At 44.7% G+C, this 27588-nt stretch overlaps 1 protein-coding gene across 7 annotated transcripts in view; it reads right to left on the reverse strand.

Moving 5' to 3' along the window:
* Ttc7b (tetratricopeptide repeat domain 7B) overlaps window positions 1–27588 on the reverse strand; it is a 204206-nt gene that overhangs the window by 132070 nt on the left and 44548 nt on the right. For 4 of the 7 annotated variants that reach the window (XM_051196459.1, XM_051196464.1, XM_051196461.1 and 1 more), the window contains 3 exons: window positions 18405–18535; window positions 7609–7730; window positions 6732–6755 (listed from right to left, as the gene is read on the reverse strand). In XM_051196459.1, coding sequence (XP_051052416.1) covers window positions 6732–6755; window positions 7609–7730; window positions 18405–18535 — 277 coding nt within the window. The remainder of the gene's footprint in view (window positions 1–6731; window positions 6756–7608; window positions 7731–18404; window positions 18536–27588) is intronic. The other 3 variants (XM_051196460.1, XM_051196462.1, XM_051196465.1) reach the window with 1 other exon arrangement.

Consider the following 27588-nt stretch of genomic DNA (forward strand, 5'->3'; position numbering starts at 1 on the left):
GCAACAGTCTGAATGGCCATCAATTGGTGAATGGATCAGTGACATGTAGCTCATGATACAATACAATGACCACTTGCATCCAAGGATGCAAGTTAGTCAAATGCTTGCTTCACAAGTGTGAGTTCAGGTCCCTTCAAGCCATGCAACAAACCAGATACAGTGGCATTCACCTGTAACCAAGCAATGGCAAGATGGGACAAAGAGACAGGCAGACCCCTAGACTCTTGCAGGACAGGTAGCCTCACCTACATGGTAAAGTTCCAGGTCATTGAGAGACCTCCTGAGGAAAGGCTCCTAAGGAATGATCCTCAAGCTGTCCTCTGACTTCCACTTGAATGCACACACATGTACACATACATACTCACGCACACAAGTGCACACATGAACATGTAGACATAGGCATGCACAAATACATGCACGAACACACCCACACAGAGGAATGTCCTTGATACATGCTACAGTATAGGTGAACTTCAAAACCATCATACTGAAAGAACCGAGACACACTAGACTACATAGGCTGTGATTACATTTATATAAGATTTCTACTAAAAGAAAGCTACACAGAACCCCTGCAGTTGCCTGGGGCTAGGAGTAGGACTGGAGACTGCAATCAGTAAAGTCATTTCAAGATTCAAAGGAACCAACCAGCTACTAGGGCCCATCAACCATCCAGCTCAGAGACAGCGAGGACACAAACGATGCCAAAGGGAGGCAGAAGGAAAAAGATGGAGAAGAAAGGTACAGTGTGTTCATGCCAACTCAGAGAATTACTACCAAAAGCACTGTGCGTAACAACTGAAAATATAAACCTAAAATAGAGAGGAAGGTGGAAATACCAAATGTCAATTGAAAACACTAGTCTTTAGTCATTAGTCTTTAAATCTTCTCATTAGATGCAGGATTTTGCTAGAACACAGAGACACAGGCTTTCTTCTTGGTGGGCAGATCTATAGCAGACATTGTCATATCAATAAAAATGTTGATATCTGTATGATAATGGGCAATCCCTTCCCTTTTTTAAATCGAAAGGTCTAGTAATGCCTAAGAAAAGTCATAAATTATCCCTGTTTGCTGCAGTCATTTTCTGGGTTTTAGCTTAGCCTTTCCTTCTACCATTTTAAGTGTTGGCTAAAAATATTTATACAAAGTAAGAATGGAGAGAAAAGCGGCAATGAAAAAGAAAATGAAAAGGAATTATCCCTGGAGAAGAGTGGGGCCTCTGTCCCCTCTTCTCATACTAATGAACTCAGCACCTGAGCTAGGGAAGGCCGGAAGCAGGCTCATGAGGTTTGTTCTGGGCAAGAGCCGGAGCAGCGATACCCACTCCACACACATCACTAATTACCAAGGCAGCTCCCTACAGTGTGGCAGGCTCCAAGGACAATACCTGGCTTCCTTCTTGCCCAGACAGGACATGAATTCCTCTTTCCACCACACTTGTGTCATCTCGATGGCCTACTTTTGAGACAAGCCTACAAAGGCCACACTAAATCTTGTGTGCCTCTATATTCAACTTCTCCCCCACGAGCTTTCAACTACATGCTTAAAGGCTTCAAAAAGTCAGGGTCTGGGAAGCCATGGAAGCAAATGCCCTCAGGCACTAAAGGCAATCATTCCCCACTGTGGGAAGTCCACACAGTCCAGAAAGAACAGATGCCATCATGGCCTGCTTGAGGCATTACAATAATGCCAGGATATCACAGACATTCATCCTCCAAGCTTGGGGTAGAGAGCAAAAGATTCCAGAAAATTTATTCCATTTTGCTGGAATCAAGGAAACTCTTTGATACCGTGGTAGTTTGAAGGAGAATGTCCCCTGACAGACTCAAGGTATTTGAACACTTGGTTCCCAGCTGGTGGCATTATTTGGGGAGTTACAGAACCTTTAGGAGGTGTAACAATGCCTGAGGAAGTATGTCACTAGAGGTGGGATTTGAAGTTTCATAACCTTATCCAACTTCCTGATTGCACTGTGTGATTCCTGTGTGTGGTTGAGATGTGATTTCTCAGCTTCTCTCTGCTACCATGATCCCTCAGGATTAAGGACATCTAGCCCTCTGGAACACAGGCCCAAGTAAACTCTTCCTTCAGCTGCTTTTGTCATGGGGCTTTATCACAGCAACAGAAGAGTAACTGATGCTCAACACCCTCCATCCTCCTCCAACAACGGGAAACTGCTCAGGAGACCACCCAGCTGGCCTCAGCACATCTTGCTGTCGACACCCAAGAGTGAGTTCCAGGAAGCTGGTCCAGGCCACCTTTCTTTACACAGCCTGCTCCCCCTGCACATCACTCAGCGCCTCTGCTGCTAATAATATACACTGAATGAACCATTTTTAAGGAAGAGAAACAGCAATGAGATAGGAAGCTGCAAGCCATAACTATCCTAGTCTAAAGGCCAGGCACTGTTGAAGGAGCAAATCTGCCCCCCCCCCCCAAACAGTGAAAAGGCCCTTCTCAAGCAGTATCCCTTAGGGAATGGAGGCAGGCAACAACAGGTAAACAAACAAACAAACCAAGCAGAGAACAACCTGGACAAAGAGCTAACAAACTCCTGCTGCTGCGTGAGAACTTAACCGTGGGTCAGTTTTCAATTGTCTCCCCCTGGAAACCTAATAAAAATAAAATGTCAATCATGCTCCCAGACAACATTGCTTACTATAGTAATGACCCGATTAATAGCTTCCATCTGGACCAGGAGGAGCTGCAGAAACCTGAAGGAGATAATGGCTTTGGGTACCAACTGAACGTATCATTTGCACTCAGCGGATGCCACTGGAGCTCTGAGAATCCCAGGCCAGGCAGATAGCACACTTCCTTAGGTGTCAGCCTCATCGCTAACCCTGAGCCAGACAGAAGAGGGACAGAAAGCAGCCCTGCACAGCAGAGGCCTGGTGAAAGGACACTCAGAGGAGGATACATCCAGAGCTGCTCTCTTGACTCTTGTGCACACATCTAGACTGAGGGGTCCTCTTCTAGTTCCCTTTGTGTTGCTAGGATAACAAACTCTCACCAAAAGCAAGTTGTGTTGGAAACAGTTTGTCTTACACTTTCGGGTCACAATTCATCACTGAGGAAAGTCGGAACTTAAGCAGGAACTCAAGAATCTGTAAAGGAATGCTCCTTGCTGGCTCACTCCCAGGCTCATGCTCAGCTGCCTCCCTCATATAGCCCAGACCTGCCTGTCAAGGGACGGTGATTCCCAGAGTGAACTAGGCTCTCCCACATCTATCGAGGCAATCCCTCACAGACATGGGTATAGGCCCATAGGACCCGAGGTATGAGATTCCCTCAGATAACTGTAGGTGGTGCCAAGCTCACGGGTGAAGCTAAGACAAGAAGCAAGGGTGCTCTGCATCACTCTGATAGGTCAAAATTTAACAGAACCAGACAATCAATCCTCTGAGAGGCATTGTTCATAGTGAATGTCTGCTGACTAAATAAATGCTGAAGAAAGGGGAAAAGGCAGACAAAACAGGCTGGCTTGGTTGGACTAGATGCCTCTGAGGACCTTGCCATCATGCCTTTGCCCTAGTTCATTAGTGACTAGACACTGATGCATTTCAGGCTCTCCCGCTCACTCAGAAAAGGAAAGGAAACCCCCCAAACCATCAAATCTAGGGCAATTCCATTTGAAAAGGGCTCAGAACTGTAGCTATTTTAAGACACAATGATGGGATTCCTCTCTGAAAGCAAGGGCTATGTCTAGCTGCTTACCACCTCGTCCCATAGCCCAGAGCAGGAGCTGGTCACAGCTAGCCAAACAGCTGACTGTCACAACACTTTGGTGGCAGTGAGTAACACTCCTGTATCTACACCTGGTATCATTTCTTCACATCACTCTCTCTATAGCTCAGCTCAAGAATTGGTCTGCAAACACTACTACTGCTATGTGAGCACCTCCCAGGAAAATCCATCTCCAGTTATAGCAAGAATTACTAGGAAACTGCCCAAAATATCAAGTTAACTCTGAGTTTTAGACACCTTTTCTTTTAAAGGAAAATCTGCAAGAAGAAAACAGAAAAAATACTATTTCCCTCCCCCTCCCACTTTCTTAAAAGGCTTAGTCCATTTGTAATTATTCATTTTCCTGATGGAATAGAAATTCCACAGGGATCATTTGCTATCTGAACCCTACTTTTTAATGTACAAAGATCTTACAGATGAATAAATAAGTCAATGTACAAGCAGACAACACACACACACACATACACTCTCACACAAACACATGCACACACATATGTATACACACACTCACACACACATATATATATACACACATACACATACACTCCACTCACACACACTTATACACATACTCACACACATACACACACACACTCTCTCACACACACACATATATACATACACACACTCCCTCTCACACACACACACATACACACACACACACACACACACACACTCTACTGCCCTATTAAAACTGAAAACACCCTCAGGGTACATATCAAACAGAACAGGTTCAAAAGCAAGCTTCTGAGTCTCTTCTTGTTCCCACCCTATCTAGCTTTGATGCCTTTGTATGCCTTCTGTGTGTAGGCTACACTGAGCTGAGTTAAACACTCTGCAAAGGTCAACAAGATTATCTGGGAATATGAAACCATTTTGAAGCCCATGCTTAATAGAGATTAGTGGTCTGTTCGCTTTCTGCAAGAACAGAACTCCAAACGCTCTTGGACTGCTGCTCTCTCGGAGCTTCTACTTTAATTGACTTAGCTTAAACCTCATCATACTTATAGTTGAGACAGACAGACAGACAGACAGACAGACAGACATGTTTTTGGTGGAGTTGAACCCTGCAGGTTTCCTGCACCTACCACTGCCGAGTCACAGCTCAGATTGTGTGTTCTGACAGGACAGCAATATGCTGCTCAGGCTAACCTTGAACTTGCAATCCTCCTATTGCAGTCTTCTGAGTAGCTAGGTTACATGTTACATGTATGCAGCACCACACACAGTTGGTAAAACACTTCCATCCCTTTTTTTTTCTTTCTTTCTTTTTTTCTTTTCTTTTTTTTTTTTTTTGACACGGTTTCACTGTGTAGTCCTGGCTGTCCTAGAACTCACTCTGTAGACTAGGCTGGCCTAGAACTCAGACATCCTCTGCCTCTGCCTTTAGTGCCACCACCACCCAGCAATGGTTTCATTCTTAATAGGCTTGTGGCTGCCACCCAGGGAGATCAGAGAAACACATGAAAGACAGTGAGTTCATTCTAAGGCCAGTCATTGCCCAAGGACTCCTGGGAGAGATGGAGGCCTGGGAGCAGGAAGGGAGGGTCACAGGTGGCAGCGGAGAGGAGGGGGCAGCGGTGTGAGGGTCAGTGAATACTAAGTCAAGGCAGGTTGGTCAGCGTCAGACATCAGCAGCTGCTCCCGTTCGCAAGTCTCAGGAAGATGCTTGAGGACACTAGTGAGGTAGTCATTCCTGGAACGATGGCGGATTATGAAAGGTAAGAATCATCCCCGTAACTCAGACCCAGATGCTAAGTGTGGATGTGAGGAAGTTTCTAAGATGTTTATCCATTTCTACTTCTGAACACCGAACTCATCTACATTGGAAATCACTCTGCATGGTTTTCAGCCCCAAGGTCCTGAGAACCCCACCAGCATGTCGGGCAGCCTGGGGCACTTGGAATGTGTCTACACCCACTCCCACCTCCACGCACTTAGTAGCTCCCACACGTGTGACCAAGCCCGGCTTTGAACCCTGCAGGCAGGAGGAACCCTTGGAGCATCTGGTCTGCAGAGCACAGAGCAGTATGAGAACATAGGGAAAGAAGAAGAAAAGAAGAAAGACTTCAAAGGTAAGCAGGCCCACGCGGCCCAGGCAAAGGGCACTCCCTGGTAAACGGCATGTGCTGGAAACGAGTCAGGGGCCACACAAGCCTCTCATCAACACCTCTTAGTTGTACCCAGTAGGCAGCCAGCATTCCAGGGGACTGACAGCCAGAGCCAGACAGTCCTGCTTCCAACCTACCTCCCCAAAACAGGCTTCAACACTCTAAAAGAGCTGTCCAGCCAGGCATTTCCTGTAGATTCCACAGTGTAGAAGGTATTGACTTGATCAGGGATCTCCCCAAAGGAACCCATTTTTCCGCCTGGATTTCCGTATCGACACATCACCACAGGTTAAGATAGAGAAGGCAAGGACTGGGCATTCTTTGTGAGGAGGGCCACCATTTACCGTGAAAAGGAGAATTGACAGATGACTAGAAAAACATTCCTGTGCCCTCCCTCTCCCTCCATTCACAGAAGCAGAGAAAACAGACTAGGGGACATGCGTCATTGCTCAGGTGATCTCAGTCAGTGTCAGATGAGATCAGATTTGAGAGCCTCTTTGTGCCAAAGCCACCAAGCTATCCAAACCTTGGATGTTTGTTGTGGTCTTTGGCAGGCCGTGCTGAGCCAAACCAGTGAACGTTGGAGCAAAGCGGACTTTTCTTCTCAAAGAGTTTAATACCATTTGGAATCTATGGATTTATTTTCAACAAATACAAAAATAAGTACATGCTTCTGAGAGCTACACCTCAAGGTTTAAGGGTCTTGAAAATGAAGAGAGGGCAGCTCCAACGTTCACTGTGTCAGAGGCTGGGACTTGTGTCCCCTCTGTCAGTTAAAGCGCTACTGGATTACTGCTCCTAGAGGAAGGGGATGGGCTTCTAGAGCCTCCCATGCAAAGCCTAGGAGCTACAGAGAAACCAGATACCTACTGTTGGTCTTCATGCACATCTATCCTGCAGCACAATGTCAAAACAAGGACAACTGAAGAAACGTGTTTCTCACAAGAACGGCACAAAAGGAAAACAGACATCAGTGCATTAGAGAGCTTCCACCCACGTTCCGCAACCCTTCACCCTTCTCAAAGGCAGTGAGAAAAGGTCCTGGCAGTCACCATGTGTATAAAGCTCGGGAGGGGAAAATCCACTCTTCTGAACTGTTCAACTATTGAAAGGGATTCTGTGTGCGGGAGTTTCCTTAACAAAGTGGAGAGAGTGCCATTTGCATAGAGGAAGGACATCCAAGACACAGCTCCACCAGACCCATTAGCTCCCTACTTGGAATTCATACTCACCCAACTGTCCTCCTCCCTCCTCTCCTGCCTTCAAACTTCACAGGGAGTCAGGGGGGAGGACACAAAAAAGGAACAGTGCTCATTGTTTTTTAATAAAACATTCCAATTGTAGCACATAGAGTGTGCGCACATGTGCGTGCGTGCATGCGTGTGTGTGTGTGTGTGTGTGTGTGTGTGTGTATTACATACATTCCTCTGTTGTACTCTAACCTTGTTTTTTGAGACATGGATTATCACTGAATTTGGAGCTCCCTATTGAGGCTAGACTGGCTTGGCCAGCTAGCCCCTGGGATCCACCTGCCTCCACTCCCAGACTGTTGTGCCTGGTTCTATGTGTAGATTTGGACCCTCATGCTTGTGGGGCAAGCACTTTGCCTGCTGAGTTATCTTCTCAGTTCTCCAACGCATATTAAAAACCGCCTGTACTGACAACTGAGCCAGAGACAGCACATTAAAAGACTAGTTTCCTTCTTAGGAAGTAGATTTTAAAAATGACAACAACAAAGAAAGCTTACCCATTTTTGAAATAGAGGACATGAGCTCTCTGAAGTCCTGTTTCTAGGAAAAAACCTAGTTCTTGATCGTGGGGAGCAGGGCCAGGCTTAGGGCTTCTGTTCTGAATATTACTTAGTATTACCTAGAAGGGGAGAGAATTGGAAAACTAATCAAATACAGATCAATGCCTACTTCCTTCAAACCCTAGCTCCAAGCACACTGGAAGACTTGAACAACCAACATCCTCTGGCTAAGACAGGTGCAGTGCCCAAGAGCAAGCATGAGCATCAGAGGATGCCTTCTACCACAGGGGCATCTGGGCAGCCCTGCAGCAGGCTGGCTCTGAGAGCTCAGAGCATAGTGTCAGCACAATCATCAATCGGAGTCTCTGCTAAATGCTGAGATGTTACCAGGGAGGCTGGGGGAAGCAGAATTAGGTCTCAGCAAAGAGCAGAAAGTAACTGTCTTCTGGTCAGTCAGGCAGGCAGGCAGGCAGGTGTAACATAACTGATGCCGACTGTGCAGTTCACCAAAAGACAAACTGCATGCTGCAGGGCTCAGGCCAGGAGGCTGAGTGGCACTCATTAATCTTCAGAGAAAGAGCCGAAGACATAACCCTCACTCCCTTTCCCCCTAAGCATGGCCTTGTGCCATGGATACCTTGTGCCACAGATAACCAGGTTGAGGGATTTCAATCCTTAGTTTTGAAAAAAACAGAACAGGAAAGGCTGCCAACTCATCAGGTGAGAGACTTGTGAGCTGGGTTAGAGTGAACTGTAGACACACATCAGCAAACAAAGTGTGAGCATGTCTCAGAGAGACAGACTCAAGGCACACTTGAAAAGCACACCGATTCTAGAAGGCAGCAGCGGCTCCTTAAAAGACGCAAACCCAAATATCCTAAAGGGTTAAAATTACTCTCCACAGAGGAGTGAGGCAATTGCTGGCTCTAATCTACAAACTTTCCTCCAGGTACAAAGCAAAGAAGGCACCACACTGAGAACCCGCCGTTGGAGAGCAAAATCCAGATGGCTGCATCTACACTACATCCCAGCGCCTTATCAAAAGTCCCTGGCTCCCTTCCACCTCTGTAGTGGTCGACAGGCATCTCCATTCCATTGCAGGCTTCTCCTACTTGAGTGTGTCAAGTCTGGGGTCATGGAGAAGCATAGAGTCATGTCCTGGGCACTTTCCCATCCCCTCTTACGCCTATCTTGAGAGAACAGCATCCGTTTCTATGAGCTTCAAAACTCACTGGCATGACCAACTCCCCAGTTCAGTTACTGTGCCAGGTTTCCAGACTCATGGAACAGCTGCATAACTTGGAAGTCCAATGCTGAAAATTTCCAAATTACCCTCCATGTCCTTTTGGCAATGGCCTTTACTTTTGAAATGCTATATTATTCAAAAGCAAAAAGAATTCAGTACAGTCCAAAGGAAATTAAAAACTGCCTTACAATTCCACCATAAAGTAATAAACCACGTAACATCTGCTGAGTAACAATGTACACATCTCTGTGCATATGTGTATGAAGTAGAGAATCCTTTTACCAAGGAGGCCACCTCATAAATGCTAGCTTTTAGAGCTTGACAGAAGTAACCAAAGTAGTCCTGCAATCAGAACTTTATTTCCCAGTAGTGGGGGGTTGAGGCAAGCACTCAGAAAAATGATTTGACATAATTCATTAAAAGTTTCACTAAAGTTAAATACATAGTTTATCTATCTGTGCATTAGTGTGTGTGTATAAAAACACATACAAGGGAAAAGGGGAGACAATTGCTTTTTACCTTTATATTTTAACTTTATATGGTAACTAACGGTACGGATGGTGACATTAGTAGATTCATGCTGCCTAATTTGACTCGTTCTTCATTTATTTTTATTATACTGTTATTTTTAGATTTAGATTCCCAGTTTCGTTGTGTCACCATTTTTATATTTCTATGTAAATGCCTGATTGGGATGGATGGGTACAGACAGACAGATTGATGGATGATAGTTGGGTGCCCATTTCTTGTGGGTTTGGTTTGATCGTGGTGATGAATACCGAAACCAGGCCCTTGCTCACCCTGAGATTGCTTTACCACCTGGCAGCACTCATTCCTATGTGCAAAGCTGAAACCTGTGGCTCTGTAGTAATTTAAGAGGGGAGGACACAGGCAGGGTCAGAATGTAGGGGTCTTTCGACTTGATTCATCGATTTCAAGACTTGCTTTGGCTGAAATTTCACAGATTTTTGAACCAGCTTGCTACTTTTGTTTTTCTTCTTTAAAAAAGTAGATCATATTACTGAATTGACTTTGTGGATTAGTTTCGGGAAAGCTGTCATTTTAACAGATCGAGCACTTCAACCCATGAGCATGAGATAGCTTTTCAAATACTGAGGAGTCCCTTTCTATTTACCTCCACCTTTCTCCTTTTAGTTCAAGTGTTTTTTGTTACACACATTCCTATGGATTTTAATCTTTTGCATTAGTGGACATGATCTAATTTTAAATTTAGAATCATTCTTTGTTAGTGTATAGAAACACATGACTCTGTGTACTAATCTTTATATCCTATAAGCCTCCTGAACTTGTTTATTAGTTTCAACAGATTTGTGTGTGTGGATTTTATATATATACAATTGCATTGTCTAACAGGGAATTTCTTTCTTTTTTTTTTTAATTTTATTTTATTTATTTATTTATTTATTTATTTATTTTTGGGAATTTCTAATCTAAATGTCCTTTACTGTTTTTGATGGCCTAAACACTGGAAAGAATTCCTCCTAACATATTATTCAGAAGTAATTAAAAAATTAATTTCCTGTTTCTGATCTTAGGGGAATACATCCTATCCCCAGGCTGAGTAAGTTCCCACCCATTTCTAGACCACTGGTTGTCTGTCTTTTCTCATTAACCATGAGAGGGTGTTGGCTTTTATAAAATGATTTCTTTGAATCTATTGAAATGATTATAGTTTCTTTATGCCAACATGCCTCATTCCATTAAGATGATAAACCATCTTCTTAAACTGTACATCTCTTAGTCATGACATATAATCCTTCTAAGAGAAACTACACAATTTCCAACAGGTTAATCTTGATAAATGTATCATAAGTTGAAAGAGCATTTAATTCATTTAACTAGACACCACAACTTGGCTGAATCTCCCTTATGCATGGCTCTGAATACTAACAATAACCTACAGTTGGGCAAACCCTTCTAACTCAAATGTAATTGTAAGAAAGAACTGACTAGCTCATGTAATGTACTGAACGCCTGTACACAAAATACGCTGGCAGGGTAGTGCGGAGGGCTCGTGAGCGTCATCTCTCCTGGAGCTGATCTTGACTTCACACTGGCCCAGCACATTCTCTGGCTTCAAAGAGCTCCTCCCACACCAAAGTGCTCCTCATGCTGGCTGAGAGCCTGGGTCCTCTTGAGGTGGTGAGGTCCCTAAGGGTGTGCTCTGCGGCTTCTTCATTAAAGCACCTGATGCCAAGTGTTTTGCCCAGATTGTAGGGGTCTCCCCAAAACCACCATGGAGTTCGAACTCATCTGCAAAAGCAAGGAGCCTTTATTCAAGCTCAAGCCTGGACCCTCCATTATGTCAACACAGCAGTCCAATTGGAAAGCTCCAAGTCCAGGTGGGCAGGGTAGGGTTTTGTTTTTTTGTTTTGTTTTGTTGTTTGTTTATCATAGTAGAGGTTGGATTTCTAAGGTTCTAAGGTTCAGGACCCCTGATTGGCTGACATTTGTCTAGGGATGTTTTGGTGAAAGGGAATGGGTGAGTTCTAGGTTAAGGGGTATCTGGTGATCCCTATCTACAATGGTTGGAACTTCAGGTATTTTCCCCTTGGATGCTGATTGGTCCATTCCTGGCTGGTACTTGGGTGGTCTCAAGTTTGTGGTCTTTCCTGGAACCAGGTATTGCCTGAAACTTAGCCCTACTCTTTGACTGTCTTGTGTTTAGCCTGTCATGGCAGTAGTAGAGCCAAGCTGCCCTGGGCCCCACAGCACGCTGCCAGATGTGGCCACCGTGTATCTGGGCTCCCCCAAACCCTGATGCTGTCAGGGGCTAGAGCTTGCTCCCTCTTTGAGTTCCACTGTCATCGGCCTTCTGTTTTGGCTTTTATTGCTTAAGCCAGTGGCCTTCAACCTTCCTAACGCTTCAACCCTTTAACACCACTCCTCATGTTGTGGTGACCCACAATCATAAAACTAACTGCAATTTTACTATTGTTATGAATTGTAATGTAAATATCTGTGTTTTCCAATGGTCTTAGACGGCCCCTGTGAAAGGGTCATTCCACCTCTAAAGGGGTTGTGACCCACAGGCTGAGAACCACTGGCTTAAGCGTTTCTTTAATCCCCTTTTACAATCTGGAAGCTTGGCTGGATGGGGTCTTGCCCTGAAGTTCCATGTAGCACCAGGCTTTTCTTTAACCTTTTCATCTCCTTGAGCACTGGGCTTGGCTCATTACACTTCCTGGTAGCCCCACCCCCCCCCCCACCAAACTGTACATTTTTCAAATTTTCATAGATCTGCATAAGACTAACCACTAATAATCATAAGACAGAGGAAACAGTAGGCTGCTTTGAGATCTCCTCTGTCAAGGCCATTAGTCTAAAATCTTCAATTTAGCCTCAGACAGATTTTTTTGGACAAGGGCAAAAAGCAGTTACAGTCTTCTCCAAGACATCACAGTCTCTAGGCCACTTACTAATACTCTTCTCCTCTGAAACCGCTTGAGCCAGGCCATCACAATCTACATTGCTCTGAGCACCACCGTCTTCACACTCCTAGTAAACTCTCCATTAAGCACCACTTAAAGCATTCAACTGCTTTTCTAGTCCAAACTCTCACAGTCTACATTCTGCCAACAGGCAGTATGAGCAGACCTGTCATAGCAATACCCATGCCCTGGTACCAACTTCCATCTTAGTCAGTGTCCCACTGCCGTGAAGAGACAGTATGAGCACAGCAACTCTTATAAAGAAAAGCATTTAATTGGGGCTTGCTGAAAGTTTCAGAGGTTTAATCCATTGTCATCAAGGCCAGGGGTGGGGGGTGGAGGGAGTACATGGTGGCATCAAGGCCAGGGATGGGGCTGGGGGGGGGGGAGTGCATGGTGGCATCAAGGCCAGGGGTGGGGGATGGGGGCAGTGCATGGTGCCTGTAGTCCCAGCCACTCCAGAGGCTGATGCAGCAGGATGAGCAACTCAGGTGATACCCTATCTCAAGTATATAAACAAATAGATAAATACAAAAGACACACAGGATTATCCAATTCAAATGGATGGACTAGGACTACGCAATGTATGAATCATATATCAGCAACACATCATTTAAAACTACTGCATTTACCCACTTATTGTGCGTAGAGGGGTTGCACACTGCAGAGCAAGTGTGTAGGTTAAAGGACAATTTGTAGGGGTTGACTCTTTCCTAGCATGTGAGTCCTGGGATCAAACTCAGGTCTTCTGGCTTGGCAGCAGGTGCCTTTTCCCATGAGATATCACACTGGCCTGACACTGTTCTTTAAAATAACAACAATAATAGTAATAACTATTAAGCAAATATGGGGGAACATGTCAATCCCATTAATAATTGAAAAGTGAAAACTAAGTACACACATACTATGTTTACCTAGAAAATAACTTTGTAACAATTCGTCATCATGTAGAGCATCACCTCAACTGCAGACTTTGAAAAGTGTGAACACTGACTAATGACCCAGCATATGGTAAAATGGTATCAAGAATGGTAAAATATCCCCACCTCTGGGAATTTGTCCCTAGGAACAGTGTAAAGCAAGGAAAAAGCTGCCTGGAGGACACTGCCAAGTTTAGACCAACAATAAGTTAAAATACTATATAACCACGAAAGTGATGTAAAGTTTCCTACTAAAGTGAAAACATGGCAGGCAGAAAATGCTTTACTGGCCATGAGCTGGTGGCGCACACCTTTAATCCCTGCACTAAGGAGGCAGAGGCAGTCGGCTCTCTGAATTCAAGGCCAACTTGTTATACAGAGAGAGAGAGAGAGAGAGAGAGAGAGAGAGAGAGAGAGAGAGAGAGAGAGAGAGAGAGATAGTTCCAGGAAAGTCAGGGATAGACAGGGAAACCCTATCTCAAAAAAATCAAGAAAAGAAAGGAAAATGCTTTACTGTTTTGAAGGCAAAGGCATTACCACAATGCCTGTTTCCTTCTGGTTACTGCTGTGGAGTACAGGTCCAGGCAGTCAGATGTCAGGCTCAAAACCAGAGGTACAAGAGCAGCCAGTTCATCTCTGGCCATTTCCGTAAGGAAGTGTTCGTGCACTGGCCTATGCTCTGAGCCACACTGAAATGATGGTGACAGAGCAAGGAGGACACTGTTACTGATGTCTCACATTAGAAAGCCACTTCAATGGGCCCTTAACTCAAGCCCTGCCTCTATCAGCAGCGGCACCTAGCTTGAATCAGGACACACAGTGACCTTAATCTGATCCAGCTCTGGATCTATCACTCAGCTGGGCCACTTAAGTTCTCTTGCATGGCAGACATTGTAACTCAAGTCGTGACCTGAGGCCTCTGAGCAGCTAACTGAGGGGAAGGAATCTGGGCTGGGATCTGCAATGCTTGGGCACCTGATCTTTCTTCTTGGAACTTTAGCACCAAATGACCATCAAGAGTTACAGATGACCTGCAGTTTAGCTTTAGCTTCTTTTCTAAAATTGGGTGTGAAGAAAGGAATGGTCAGCAGAAGGTAGAGTTCCATCCTGGCCCTGCTCCTGCTCTAGAATGCTCCCACCAGCTGCCCAGGCGGTATATGCCAAAAGCAGGGCTCAGGTTATGACAGCAAGGATGAGATCATCTTTATCCATATCACTGCCCCACCAGAAGTGCCTTACAGAGCAGAAAACTTTATTTACTGTTGGCATGCTGCCACTATGTGAATATAAACTAATCAAGGCTGCCCTGTGTCACTGTTAATGATATTTGCTGGTATTCGATGAGTCTGATCAAATTGTTTTACACACAGTATTTACTGTATTTTATTCTCTTTCAGAAAACAAACTATCGGAGAACATCATTGGTCCATACCTCTATAACCCTAACTTGACAAGGACAACCCTAAACAAACATGGAACACACAGATTTTGCTGACTTGTCTCCCTTGACCCCGCCCCCACATTTGGGACCAGCATCAACATGCCATCTGATATAGCACCATCCCCGGGGAGGCTGGATCTCAAAGCCTTTGAAATTAGACAACTCCAGGCCAGGTGGTGGTGGTGCACACCTTTAATCCCAGCACGTGGGAGGCAGAAGCAGGAAGATCACAGTGAATTCGAGGTCAGCCTGGTGTACAGAGTGAGTGCCAGGATAGGCTCCAAAGCTATACAGAGAAACCCTGTGTCAAAAAACCAAAATTAAACAAACAAAGAACCAAGCAACCAACCAACCAAACAAACAAACAAAAAGAAATTAGACAACTCCAGTCCCACTAGTTCTGCTATGAAAACAGAAAGATGAATCACAAGAAATAAATGAACAGGCCAAGGTCCATGTGGGTGTGAAGAACAATCCAGAACCCAGGATCAGAAAGAGCAGGCTTCATAACAGACAGGGCAATCCCATGACTCCGAAAGGATACTTCATAAACTTGTCTCCACATACAAGACAATGTGCTTATAATAATCCAGATTTTCATCTAAGCACCTGGAACTTTGAAAGGTTGTAGTGAACAGTATGCTAATATTTGCTGTGTGCTAACAGTGCACTGGGAAATACTGTATGACAGTTACTGCGGCTATTTATAGATGAGGTTCCGGAACACAGAGAGGCTAGGTGACATGCCTCACTCTTCCACAGCTAAGCCGAGTCTTGACCAGGATTCCAGTACCAACTCATTCTACGCCCTGTGGCCTCCCCAGGCTTAAGCTAGCAGACTCAAGAGGAATGTCCTTCTGTTTCTGGTTTTAGGAATCATGGGAGTTAGATCAGACCCCTTCCTAAAGGGTCATTCACTGCCCCTCTGCACGCTCCCACACGGGCGATCAAAAAGACCAGCTCCACGGGGAGATTCAGAGAACAGCAGAGCCTCGGGTTAGGAGAAACATTAGCCACTACACTGCAACAACCTCAAGAGTTCTCCCTAGACCCTCTTTTTGTTACTGAATGAACTTAAAAGCCAATGCTCATTTAAAAAAAAAAAATGCCAATAAATCCTGGCAAACAGCAGCTTCCTCACCTCAGGGTGGCAGGAGAAGCCACTGTCCAGCCACTGGCAAGACAAAACTGCATCAGACTTCCTTCGTAGGACAGCGTGAAAGTAAGGCACTATTTATCCCAGGCGCGCCAGGCTTTTACCCCTTTCATAGTCAATTCCTGTTTTCATCCCAGCATCATTCTTTAACAGTTCAAAATCAGGTCAACTGAGTTCAAGTTTTAAAAGCAAGTAAGGTCTGTGAATCCCTGTACTTCTACAAAGCCCAGTTTCCCTAGTTTCTACACTGACCAACATAAAATGTCTTGAGTGCCTACTGCAGTCAAACAAAACAGATGTTTGGCTCGTCAGCCTCTCTCCCTGCAGGTCCAAAGTTTCCATAAGAAGCACTCCTGAAAAATCAGGGCCAGAGACAGCCATGCAGAAAGGCTGGGATCTGATGGAGACAGGAGATGGTGCTCGCCTGTGGTTCTGGAAGCCGAGGTTCTCAAAGTCCAATACCTCGGAGTGCTTTCCACAAGTGAGGGTGTGGGGTGGGACAGGTCAACACAACACACAGTGTCCCGGAGATGAACTGGGTGTCAGAAAAAAGCTGAGTTCTAATTGGCCAAACTTGCTGGGAGTCCTGGGGCCTTAATTTTCTTTTCAAAATCTAACTCCTATGATCCCTAAAACCAGAAACAGAAAGACGCGGAGAAGGGGAGGAAGGAGGTTTCTTCTGAATTCCATGACTATGGATTTCCTTGATGTCCCGCTGAAGAACTCAGCAGTAAGCAGGGAGCCACAACAAAAGGCAGGAGACCATAAGGCCACTTCCTGTATCACTGCACACACATGTGACAGATGAGTCCCTTTCTCCCCGTCAGGGAAGAGCAGCTCCAAAGCGGACAACTCGACAGTAAGCTGAAAAATAAAGGTTTCTGGACAAGCCAGGATGTGTGGTCAGAAGCAGAGCTCAGCTACAATGAACTGAGTTTTCCACAGCCACGTGCCGGCCATGGCAGGCAGGAAGGAGAGGGGCACAGATTTCAAAACCGGCTGCACAATCAGTTCCCTGACAATCTATGATGACACAACAAAATTCACTCCTCTCAGAACCTTCTGGCAGAGCAGCATACCAGCCAGAGAGGCCTACCAACCTGAACTCTCTGACACTGTTTTTTGAGACAGGGTTACTCTGTATTGTTTTGGAGCCTGTCCTGGAACTACCTCTGTAGACCAGGCTGGCCTTGAACTCACAGAGATCCACCTCCCCCTCTCTACCCCCCCCATGCTGGGATTAAAGGTGCCACCAATACCCAGCTTTCACACTGTTTCTTACAGCTATGGCTGGTTAGGTCTGGGTCAAATGATTCTCCATAGTTGCCATCAAGTCCTCAGTTTCTGCTTTCCCCGCTGAGAGACAATTCTGATTCTCCCCACATCCGTCAATATACTATAAAGTGATTTATGTAAGACTTATATCTGTACACGTGTTGGGGGAGGCTTAGGTAGTCCCTCTATGTCCTGTAATCATGGAAAAACGAGGCCTATAAACTCATGGAAAGCACACTTCTGATCAATGTTCACGTCTTACAAGGTTCGTTATCATGTCAATCTCACAGATGCTTATCTGGACCCAAGAGGGTTAAGATCACAGCCAGCTTTGGTTAGACCCCAGGGAAGCGTTACAGAAGAAACTGTTAGGAGTTGTCATTACAAATCAGTGACACCAAGAATCTAATATGTTCCAAATCTAGAGTGTCTTTATCCACATGACCTTACTGATTTCTTGAGGTAGGACTAATTTATGAGCTTTTTATAGATGGGAAAACGGACACTGAGCTGTGAGTGAAGGAGTTTAGTAAAAAACAGACTGGAAAGACAGGGATCCTTCTGAATAGGTAAGATGCCCACCTATCCCTGGCCCCATCCCTGACCCTATCCCTGACCCCATCCCTGACCCTATCCCTGACCCTATCCCTGACCCCATCCCTGACCCCATCCTTGACTGCATTCCTGACCACATCCCTGATTCCAGTCCCTGACCCCATCCTTGACCCATTCTCTGACTACATTCCTGACTGCATCCCTGGCTGACCCCTTCCCTAGCCTTCCCTGGCCCCAACCCTGACCCATCCAGCCTCTAGCCTCCTCTGTTCACTCAGTCTCTGCTTGTATGACATTACTGTCAGTTGCCATGTTTCCTTCCCCAGCCATCGACCAAACACTTGAGCGCTAGGGCCTCCCAGATAGTCTCTGCTCCAAACAGACTAGCTAAGTCCCTGGCAGGCCTATGACATGCCATCAAGGTAAAGCTGCCCAAACTCCAGCTGAATACTTACTGGTAGGAAGATCATGCAAAGATGTATGAATCTCAGTCCAGGAAAACAAGAGTGATAGGCCAGTTTCAGTGTGACAAGTATGGACAGCCCATCCTGTCATATCTGCACATACACACTGGCCCACTTATTTTCATAGGTACCACACATATGACCATTTTCTCTATAACATTCAGGAATGCAAGCAGAACTTGTACCCAGAGGCAGACAAGTCAAAAGTGTCCCAGGGGTAGGCTACAATGTGCACACTTGGATTTGGGTGTGAAGTTGAAAGGAGGGTACCACATGGCTCTTACCCTTTCAATCTCCTGGAGATACAAGAGTGCAATGTCCCCAGCTTTCTCATAGCAGGTGATGACATCCTGCTCCCGGTCCACATGGAGATTACTGGTAGAGGACGAAACAGGCAGCTTCTCTAAACAAAGTCCTAAGAGCAAAACAAACACACAGAAGCTGGGTGAGTTGGTTTTCATGGGACTCAATTTTAGGTATCACTCTTAAGGGCCAGAAAATGGTCTGCGCTGTAAGAGGAAGTAGTTCCTCTTGCCTATCCTCCGTTTATTGAGACAGGGTCTCACTATGTGGCTGGTTTGGAACTCCCTAAGAAGTCCAAGCTGGCCTTGAACTCACAAAGATCCACTTGCCTCTCTGCTTCTCAATTAAAGGCATGTGACACCACACCCTGATTATCCTCTCTTAAAGACAAGCAGAGCATCAAACTGAGGCACCAGAAGGCACATTTACAGCTGCACAAGAGGCTTCTCACAACGCACAGTAGTCTACTTTAACCTGATGCACTTTGAACTTGAAGGCCCTTCACCTTGAGCCCTTTCAGTCCTGAAGAATACCATGTCATTGATATGTCAGCCTGCCCAAACAATGGGGTGCCAGGACATTTGGACAGATATTCTGGGTGTATCTGTGGGATGTTTCTGGATGAGGTTACACTTGGGATGGAAGACTGAGTAAGCATGTTGCCTTCCCTAAGTGGGCAGGCCTCATCTAGTCACCTGGGTAGAACTGGATAATAGCTAAGACAGAATGGCCTTTCCTGGCTGAACAGTGGCACTGGCTCCTCTTGGCCTGGGGCCTGTTGGCTCTCAGACTGAAACCTATGCCACTGAGTCTTCAGGTTCCCAGGCCTTCAGTCTGGATGGGAAGTACACCAGCAGCTCCCCTGGGGTTACAGCAGTCAGCTAAAGGTCTTACCTCCTACTGACCCTGTCCCAGGAGGTCCCTGACTAACACAAAGACTCTCACTCAACGATACCCAAAGCTCATCAACAATTTTCAAAAATAAAAAAATCTGGCAGCTCTTGCTTAGATCTTAAGTGTCTCCAAAGGCCTTTGTATCGAGGCATGGCCCCCGAGTGGTGCTACTGGGAAGATGTGGGGTCTTTCAAGAGGTGGCAGCTTGTGGGAGGTCTCTGGGTCAGTGGGACATACCTTGGAACAAGTGGTACTTAGGAGTGAGGGAAATCTTTTCACTTTCAGACTAACACTCAGGCCCAAGAGTTTAGCAGTAATTACAACACAGATCATTTCTCAGTTCTGGACAATAAGAAAACCTATAACATTGTCTGGGGGCATTTTTCTCATAGAAACAACTCTTTACCGGGGTAGAGTCCACAGTTCAGATGTAGAAAAGCATGAAAGGCTAAAAAAAAAAAAAAAATGCAATATGAGGATGCGCAGATATTTCTTGACCCCAGTGCCTACCAACCTTCAGCTGGTCTAGAGAAATCAGACTCAGTTTTTAGGCACCAAAAGGCAGAGGGAGAAGACATGGGGAGGGATGTTGTGGCAGAATTTTTACAAGAGGATCTCTGCTGCCTTAAGGGCCCTATGACATGGTATAATTCCAGCTCATTTAAAAGTCCGAGAGAGTCTGGAATTGGAAGGGGCAGATCAATTCCCTTGTACAGCTGAAGAAGTGGAAACCCGTCGTGATGAGGAAAGTGATTTGTCCCAAACCAGTTAATGGGTCTTTAGCCTCTTGGTCAATACACATCCTATTAGGTACTAATATTTAAAGTAGATTCCATTCCATGTCTTTTCATGGCTTGCTAGCTCATTTCTTTCTCTTGCTGACTAATATTCCTCTGACCTATCCATCTGTTGAATAGTTTGTTGATTGCTTAGTTTTGGCTTATTGGAGAAGTGCCTGCAGATTTTTTTTTTTTTTTTTTTTTGTGGATATAAGTTTCAAATCAATTTAGTAAATACTAAGATGTGCAACTTTTACATCACACACAAGACCATGCTGAAGACATAGCCTTGGAAGAAACTGCCCCACACTGCTTCTGGCCTTTTGACTCAGACCAAGAGTCTTGTTGTTTCCCAAGGTACGGTATTGCTGTTCACCAGCAGGACTGAACAAGTTTGTGCTGCTCTGCTTGTGACCAGCACTGTGTTGCTGGTCTGGGAGTTGCCAGTCTGGCAGGGGCACAGTGGTATCTCAACTCTGCATTTCCCTGATAACTTGTGTCAAGTATTTTCTCGTGCTTATTCGCCACCTGCATGTCTTATGTGAAGTGCTGCCTGGTTAAATTTTTTGCTCTTTTTCAATTGGGGAATTTAGGGATTTCCAGTGTTGAGTTTTAAGTATTCTCTGTATGTTTCAAATGAAAGACCTTTATCATAAATACTTATTTTGTAAATTTTTTTCAAAATCTATGACTTCTGTAGAGTATATTCACAGATATGTTTATCTGTGTGTAGGTGAGCATGCATGTGTTGGGGCAAGCAGAGTTCGACATCAGGTGTCTTTTTCTATCTTTCCACATCACTTTTTGAGACAGGGTTTCTTATTGGATCTGAAGCTTGCCAATTCACCAATTCAGGTAGACTGAGGCTGGAAATCCCAGGGACCCTGCTATCCAGGCTCTCCGGAGCTGACATTGTAAGCACCTGCCAGGCTTTTACATGGGGCTAGGGCTCTGAATAGCATGCTTGTACAGATAGCATTTTACCAGCTGAGCCACACCCCAGCCCTCCGAGCCAAACATTGTTCTTTCCACACTGTTACTGGCATCTTCCACAGATTCAACATTATTATTTATTTCACACATTTAACTTTATTAAATCCTAATGTTATCAACCTGTACTTTCATGGATTGTACTTTAGATATTGCAACGAAATCTCATTGGTAAACACAAAGTCACCTAGTTTCATCTGTGTTATCTTCTACAAGTTTCATAGCTTTGCATTTTACTTTGACACTTAGGATCTATTTTGACATAATATTTGAAGTCCATGACTAGGTTTCTATCCTTTACTTTTCTGCATCATGTTCAGTAGTTCAGACATTGTTTGTTGAAGAATATCTTTCTATATTGAGCTGCTTTTGCTACTCAGTTGAATGGATCCACATTTTAGATCTGTTCTATTGACTTACCTGTCTGTTCTTTTACCAATACTATCTGTCTTGATCACTAAATATCATTCTGAGGTCACTAGTGAGGTATAATATACATGAGATAAAATTTGCCTGGTTTACGTATTCAAAAAATTTTAAATAAATTCACAGACTTGCATTATCATCATTATTTGTGGTGGTTTGAATAGGAGTGGCCCTCACAGACCCATGGGTTTGAATGCTTGTCCCATAGGGAGTGGCACTATTAGGAGGTGTGGCTTTGCTGAAGGAAGGGCTTTGAAGTTTTATATGCTCAAGCTACGTCCAGTGTGGCACAGTCTCTCCCTGCTGCCTGTGGATCCAGATGTAGAACTCCCAGCTCCTTCTCCAGCATCATGTCTGCCCACACGATGCCAAGTTTCCTGCTGTGATGATTATGGACTAAGCCTCTGAACAGTAAGCCAGCCCCAAATTAAATGTTTATAAGAATTGCTATGGTCATGGTGTTTCTTCATAGCAACAGAAATCCAAACAAAATTCATCATCCTCAAATGATGCTTTCTGCTTGGATTTAGTCAGTTCCCAGTCCTGCCCTCAGCTTAAACTATCACCAATCTACTGTCTCCATAGTTTACTCCTCCTCAGAGCTGAGGATCCTGTCTGTCTCCACAGAGCTGAAGGCCCTGTCTCCACAGAGCTGAGGGTCCTGTCACTGCAGATCTCCTGACTGACTTGTAAACAGCATCCCTCCAGAGGGCAGGAAGAGGTCCTATTTCCATGACCACTGGCTCCAACTATCCACTTGTTCATGAGCCTACTTGTTATCTACACATCTTCAGTCAAGTATCTGTTAAAATGTTTAATTAGCCTGCTAATTTCCTACTGAATTGATGTTTTTTGTATATTCTAGATACAAATGTTAGGTTTGAGATGTGGAAATATTTCCATTCTATGAATTCTTTTTCTCCCCCACCTCCCCTTTTTAACAGCTTTTAAGAGGATACTTGCCCTGGGTGGATAGAGATCAACCACGAGCCACCCAGAACCATGAGGCCCAGGTGCAAGGAGGACAATTTTTAAATAACAGAAATAAACCTTTGATGAAATCCAATGTATCCATGTTTTCTTTAATTGGACTGAGTTTGGGCTAACAAGGCTTTGGCCTGCATTTTCCTCTAGAATTGGAACGCAGGAGTGTGATCTACACAGCAATCACTTTTACATACACTGCAAGGTACAAACTGAACAGACCTTTCAGCAAACAGACCTCCAGCTTTCTAATTCTATGTAACCGAACCTTTTCCTTCCCTGATGAAACGCACTTTTCTGGAAAATCGTGTGGGCACCAATGGGTGCATCTCCAGACTGTCTGCTGTTACAGTGGTCTGTCTCTGCTCACTAATGTCTGGTGAGTACCGTCATACTCACTGTTGGGAGAACTGAAGGCTGGCTGCTGCCAGAAGTCTGGAGGGAGAGGACTCCAAGTTGAAGCCCGTTCTTCCCTGAACTCTTTCCTCCATGCCTTTTATCTCTACTGATTTTAGTCTGTGTCTTTTTGTGTAGTACACAGTAAGCATGAATACATTTTCTGAAGTGTGAACATTTTCCTGCAATCAGAGGCATGAAGATAGTCCTAAGGAACGCTGACAGGCATTAGAGAACATAGTTGAATCCTTCTTTGTCACAACGTGTTTCTGACCCAAAAATACAGCCAATCTGGTAAGTCTTGCTAAAAGAGAATGTGTAGTCTGTTGTAAGGTAGAATGCCACACAAAGGCCGGTGGGGTCAAGTCAACACTGTGCTCCTGGGCTTCTCTCTAAAATTCATCCTCCTCTCCATCTATTGAAACAGGGTACTGAGTCACAGCATGACTGCATCTGCCCATTTCTCTGTGAAGTTTTATCAGCCGTTCTTCATGTATTTTAATTCTACTGGGTATGTAAACTCTAGAATTGTTATTACATCCTTTAATAGATTCTTCTTTGTTTCAGCACCATCTTTGTTGACTTTAACCCTGCCTTTCCAATTCTCATTTGGTTAGTGTAACCAGGGCACGTTTCTTGTCCCTTTTTCTCTCAGTCTTCTGTGTCACTATTTGTAAAACACGTCAATCAGTCAGCACTCAAACCTTCCTTATTTCCTGTTCTGATGATCTTTTAGCTTTAGTGTTTGGAGCATTTACACTTAGTCAAACAAGGTGACACATGCCCATGACCCCAGTATTCTGGAGGCTGAGGATCATGCACTGGGCTAAAGTGAGATTCTATGTAAAAAAAAAAAAAAAAAAAAAAAAAAAAAACAACCAACCAAACAAACAAACAATTCCCTAGAGTGACATTTACTGAAATCTGTGTTTGTCCCATGCGCCTGTGGTCTGTTTCTCTCCCCTCTTTTTCTGCCTCTCTATTTGGTTAGCATTATTGTTAACTTGTCTGTTGCTTTTGGTTTTTATCTGTTATGATCTGTTTCAAATGACTTCCCATGCTGGGAACACCTTCATAACTGCATGATTTCATCTGTGCCCTTAGAGCTGGTTATTTGTATTAAGTAGTCAGTTACATTTTAAAGAAACTCACTTTTCTATTCTCAGCTATATAGTTGGGCTCTTCTGTGCTAAACATTCACTGTGTTGATTTTCACTTCCTTCTGGTGTTTTTCTTCTTCTGCCCAAAGTAATTCCTCTAATATAGTGGATGAGATTATCCTACTACTACTTAGCTGCATTCTGTCTGCGAGATGCCACATTTGATCTTCATCTTTGGAGCTATTTCCCTAGGAGGGGAAGTCAAGGTTGGTGGTTTGCTTCCCCCTCCACCTGTCCCTAAAGATGTTGCTCCACTCAACCCCCCTCCTGCATGATGGGAGATGTCATTCTGTATAAATGTTTCTCGTACTGGTTAATGAATAAAGTACTGTTGGCCAATAGGAAAGGAAGATAGGAGGGACTGGGAGACAAGGAGGAAAGAGGAAGTAGTAAGGAGGAGCCAAGATGGAGAGACTGGGGAGACGAGACGCCAGCGAGCTCTCCGGTAAGAGCACATGGAACATAGATTAACAGCAATGGGTTAATACTTAAGACAGAGCTAGCCGATAAGAAACAAGTAACTAGCCAACAGCATTATATCTAATACAGAGTCTCGGCGCGTTAATTGGGGCTGGCGTGGCGGCGGGTAAAGACCGGCGGCGGGCGGAAAAACCTACTCATTACACCTGCATGTTTCCCAAGGAGAATCCCACGTCTCTCTCACTCTTCCGTGTGTGCATCATGGGTCTCTTTGCAGCTTTGTCACTGGGTGTGAGCAGTGCGCAGTTTGAATTATGAAGTACTTGAGCTTCACTGAGCTCCTAGAACTGATTATTTACAGTTTTGTAAAAACTAGAAAAGTGTTTAGCTATTATTTCTTCAGAAACATTTATGTTGACTGTGGAAATGGTTCAGTGGGTAAAATACTTGCCACGATCCTGAGTTCAGATGTCCAGAACAGAAATTCGGTAGCACTCCTATGGAGAGACAGGAAAAGCCCCAGATGCTTGTGGTCCAGCTCATGGTGTTCATAGTGGGAAAACAGACTGAGCCTCATACAAGGTGGGAGGCAAGAACCCACATACAAGGTTGTCTCAAACTTCTACGTGTGCCCTGTAGTGAGCACATGCCTGCGCCCACTCATATGACAACTTACAGATAGATCAAACACACACAAAGATAAACACAAAATTTTTATGTCCCCCATTTCCTTTCCTAGGTGGTTTTAATTACATTCATATCAAATCACCCAGCATTATCCCAAGATTCAGTTATATTATAGTTTGATCTCTTTGCTGTGAAAAAAGCACCCTGACCAAAAGTAACTTAGGAGAATAAAGTGTGTATGTGGCTTGCAAAGCCATTATTTGGCCTGTAGCTCCATGCCACAGTCCATCCCTGAGGGAGTCGGGGCAGGGACTCAGGCAGGAACCTGAAGAGAAAGCATAGAGATTGCTGCTTGCTTGTTTGCCCTGTGCTCGCTTAGCTCTCTTATACAGCCCAGGACCACCTGCCGGACAATGTGCCACCCACAGGGGCTGAGCCCTTCCCTGTCAATTAACACCTGAGACAACCCCAATAGACACGCCCACAGGCCAATCTGATCGGAATAACCCCTCAGTTGTCCCCCCCTTGAGTGACTGTAGGCTGTGTCAAATCAACAGTTAATTTAATCAACAGTTAAAACTAAGTAGGAAAAGGGCTACACTTTATACTCTTTCCACTTTAAAAAAATTTCCTGTTTAGTTATTGCTTTGTTTTCAAATTCACTAATCTTTTCTTTTGCAATATCTACTCTGCATAAATCAGTCCACTGAGTTGGGCTGTGGTGGCACACACCTTTAATCCCAGCATTTGGGAGGCAGAGGCAGGTAGGTCTCTGAATTTGAGGCCAGCCTGGTCTACAGAGAGTTCCAGAACAGCCAGGGCTACACACAGAGAAACCCCGTCTAGAAAAACAAAACAAAACAAACAAACAAACAAATGGAAAAAAAAGAAGAAAGGAAAACAAAAAAGAGAATTTCATTCTGCTCTTTTCCTGAATAAGAACCAAACAAACAACATAAGATCTGAAACCAGTAGTTTAATACGAGGAAAACCAATCTCCTGGAACATGTTAAAAGATCAAGGAAAAATTAGCTCCACTGGTAGACACTGTGTTCCTACAGGCTGGTCTCTGACCACTAATGCCCATGGCAATGACCAAGCTATTCCGAGACATGCCAAGGCCCCTGAAGCTAAGAAACACCCAGTCTGTTCAATACAACTTGATTACCTTTGTATTTTACTAGGCTCCAAAAAGCCAAAGCCAGTCATCTGGGTCTACAAGCAACAGTCACACATGGCTTTAATAAGGGTATTTAAGACAGCTCCACAACCTACAAGTCATTGCAGAGGAGGCACAGTGCTTTGGGTGGGATCATGATCTGGATATCGAGTCTGTAACATTTAAGGTCTGGGCTGCACGAGTCTACAGTAATGAGTCTCCCGAGGCCTTATGGAAGGCCCTCGTGGAGTGAGACAAATGGTTGTCCCTTAAGAGCTACATCAACACCTTCCAAGGATGGTGCTTCAGCGATCTAATTATTTCCCACTAGCTCCCATATTTTGAGGTTCCATCATCGAGTAACATTAGCATCCTAGGAACCAGTACACAAACCTTTTGGGGGACACACTCAAGCCACAGCCAAGCCATAACAAAATGCTATTTGACATCCAAGGCCAGGTTTAAAGCATTAGTAATAAATATGACTGACCACATTACTGTGTTTCAAAAATGCAGACTACACACCTATCCAGCCTATGGTTCATCTCCCTGTTACCAGATGAAGTTTCTCCAGAGCCTCCTGTGAAGGCTAACAAATTTCCCATGAATGGATAATGATAAAATCGTTTGGATTGTACACCCTTCAAGCTCTTCCACATGCTCTGGCTATTTAGTAACTCAGTATCTGCCCAACCCTAAAGGTACAGAGGAGGAAAGAGTCTCTGAGAAGTTGTGACCTGCCCAAGTGCTGCGCTGGGGGTCACACCCTTCCCTGGCTCGTCCAGGGCCCAGTGTTGAAAGCTGAGGTACTGCTTAGGGGGCAGAAGACCGGGGGAGGCCACTATTGGACAGGGTGCTAGACAGCTGAGAATCAGGCTGAGAGCCCTCCACAACATGTCCAGCCTCTGTACTGTTCTATTTAGGTGGGAACTACAGAATTCTTCCATGCCTGGCTATATTTGAGAGCCTGAGGTCTTCTCTGGGTATGAGACTGACCCATACTAATCAAGGTTCATTTTCTCAGCACCTCCCACTACGCCTGAGGTCTGATGCACAGTTTCTGATCTCCACAGCTACCCTACCAGGAGGGTGCTCACAGACCTTGTAGATATGACTGGATTTAGGAGTCCACAGTTAACAAACGATAAAGCCACCATGCTTTGACCCTTGTTCCCTGTAACTACAAAGCCCTCTGGCAACATCTTTTACTGAGCAGCTAACAGCAGTGAGTCCAGTGCCCATTCCCAGCAAGGTGATGAAAATGAGTTTCAAACTGAATCTTATGAACCTAAGTCCAGTGCTGATTTTTCTCTCCCACCAAGATCTGCCC

The sequence above is a fragment of the Phodopus roborovskii genome, unplaced genomic scaffold, assembly GCF_943737965.1.
Source record: "Phodopus roborovskii unplaced genomic scaffold, PHOROB, whole genome shotgun sequence".
Taxonomy (NCBI): domain Eukaryota; kingdom Metazoa; phylum Chordata; class Mammalia; order Rodentia; family Cricetidae; genus Phodopus; species Phodopus roborovskii.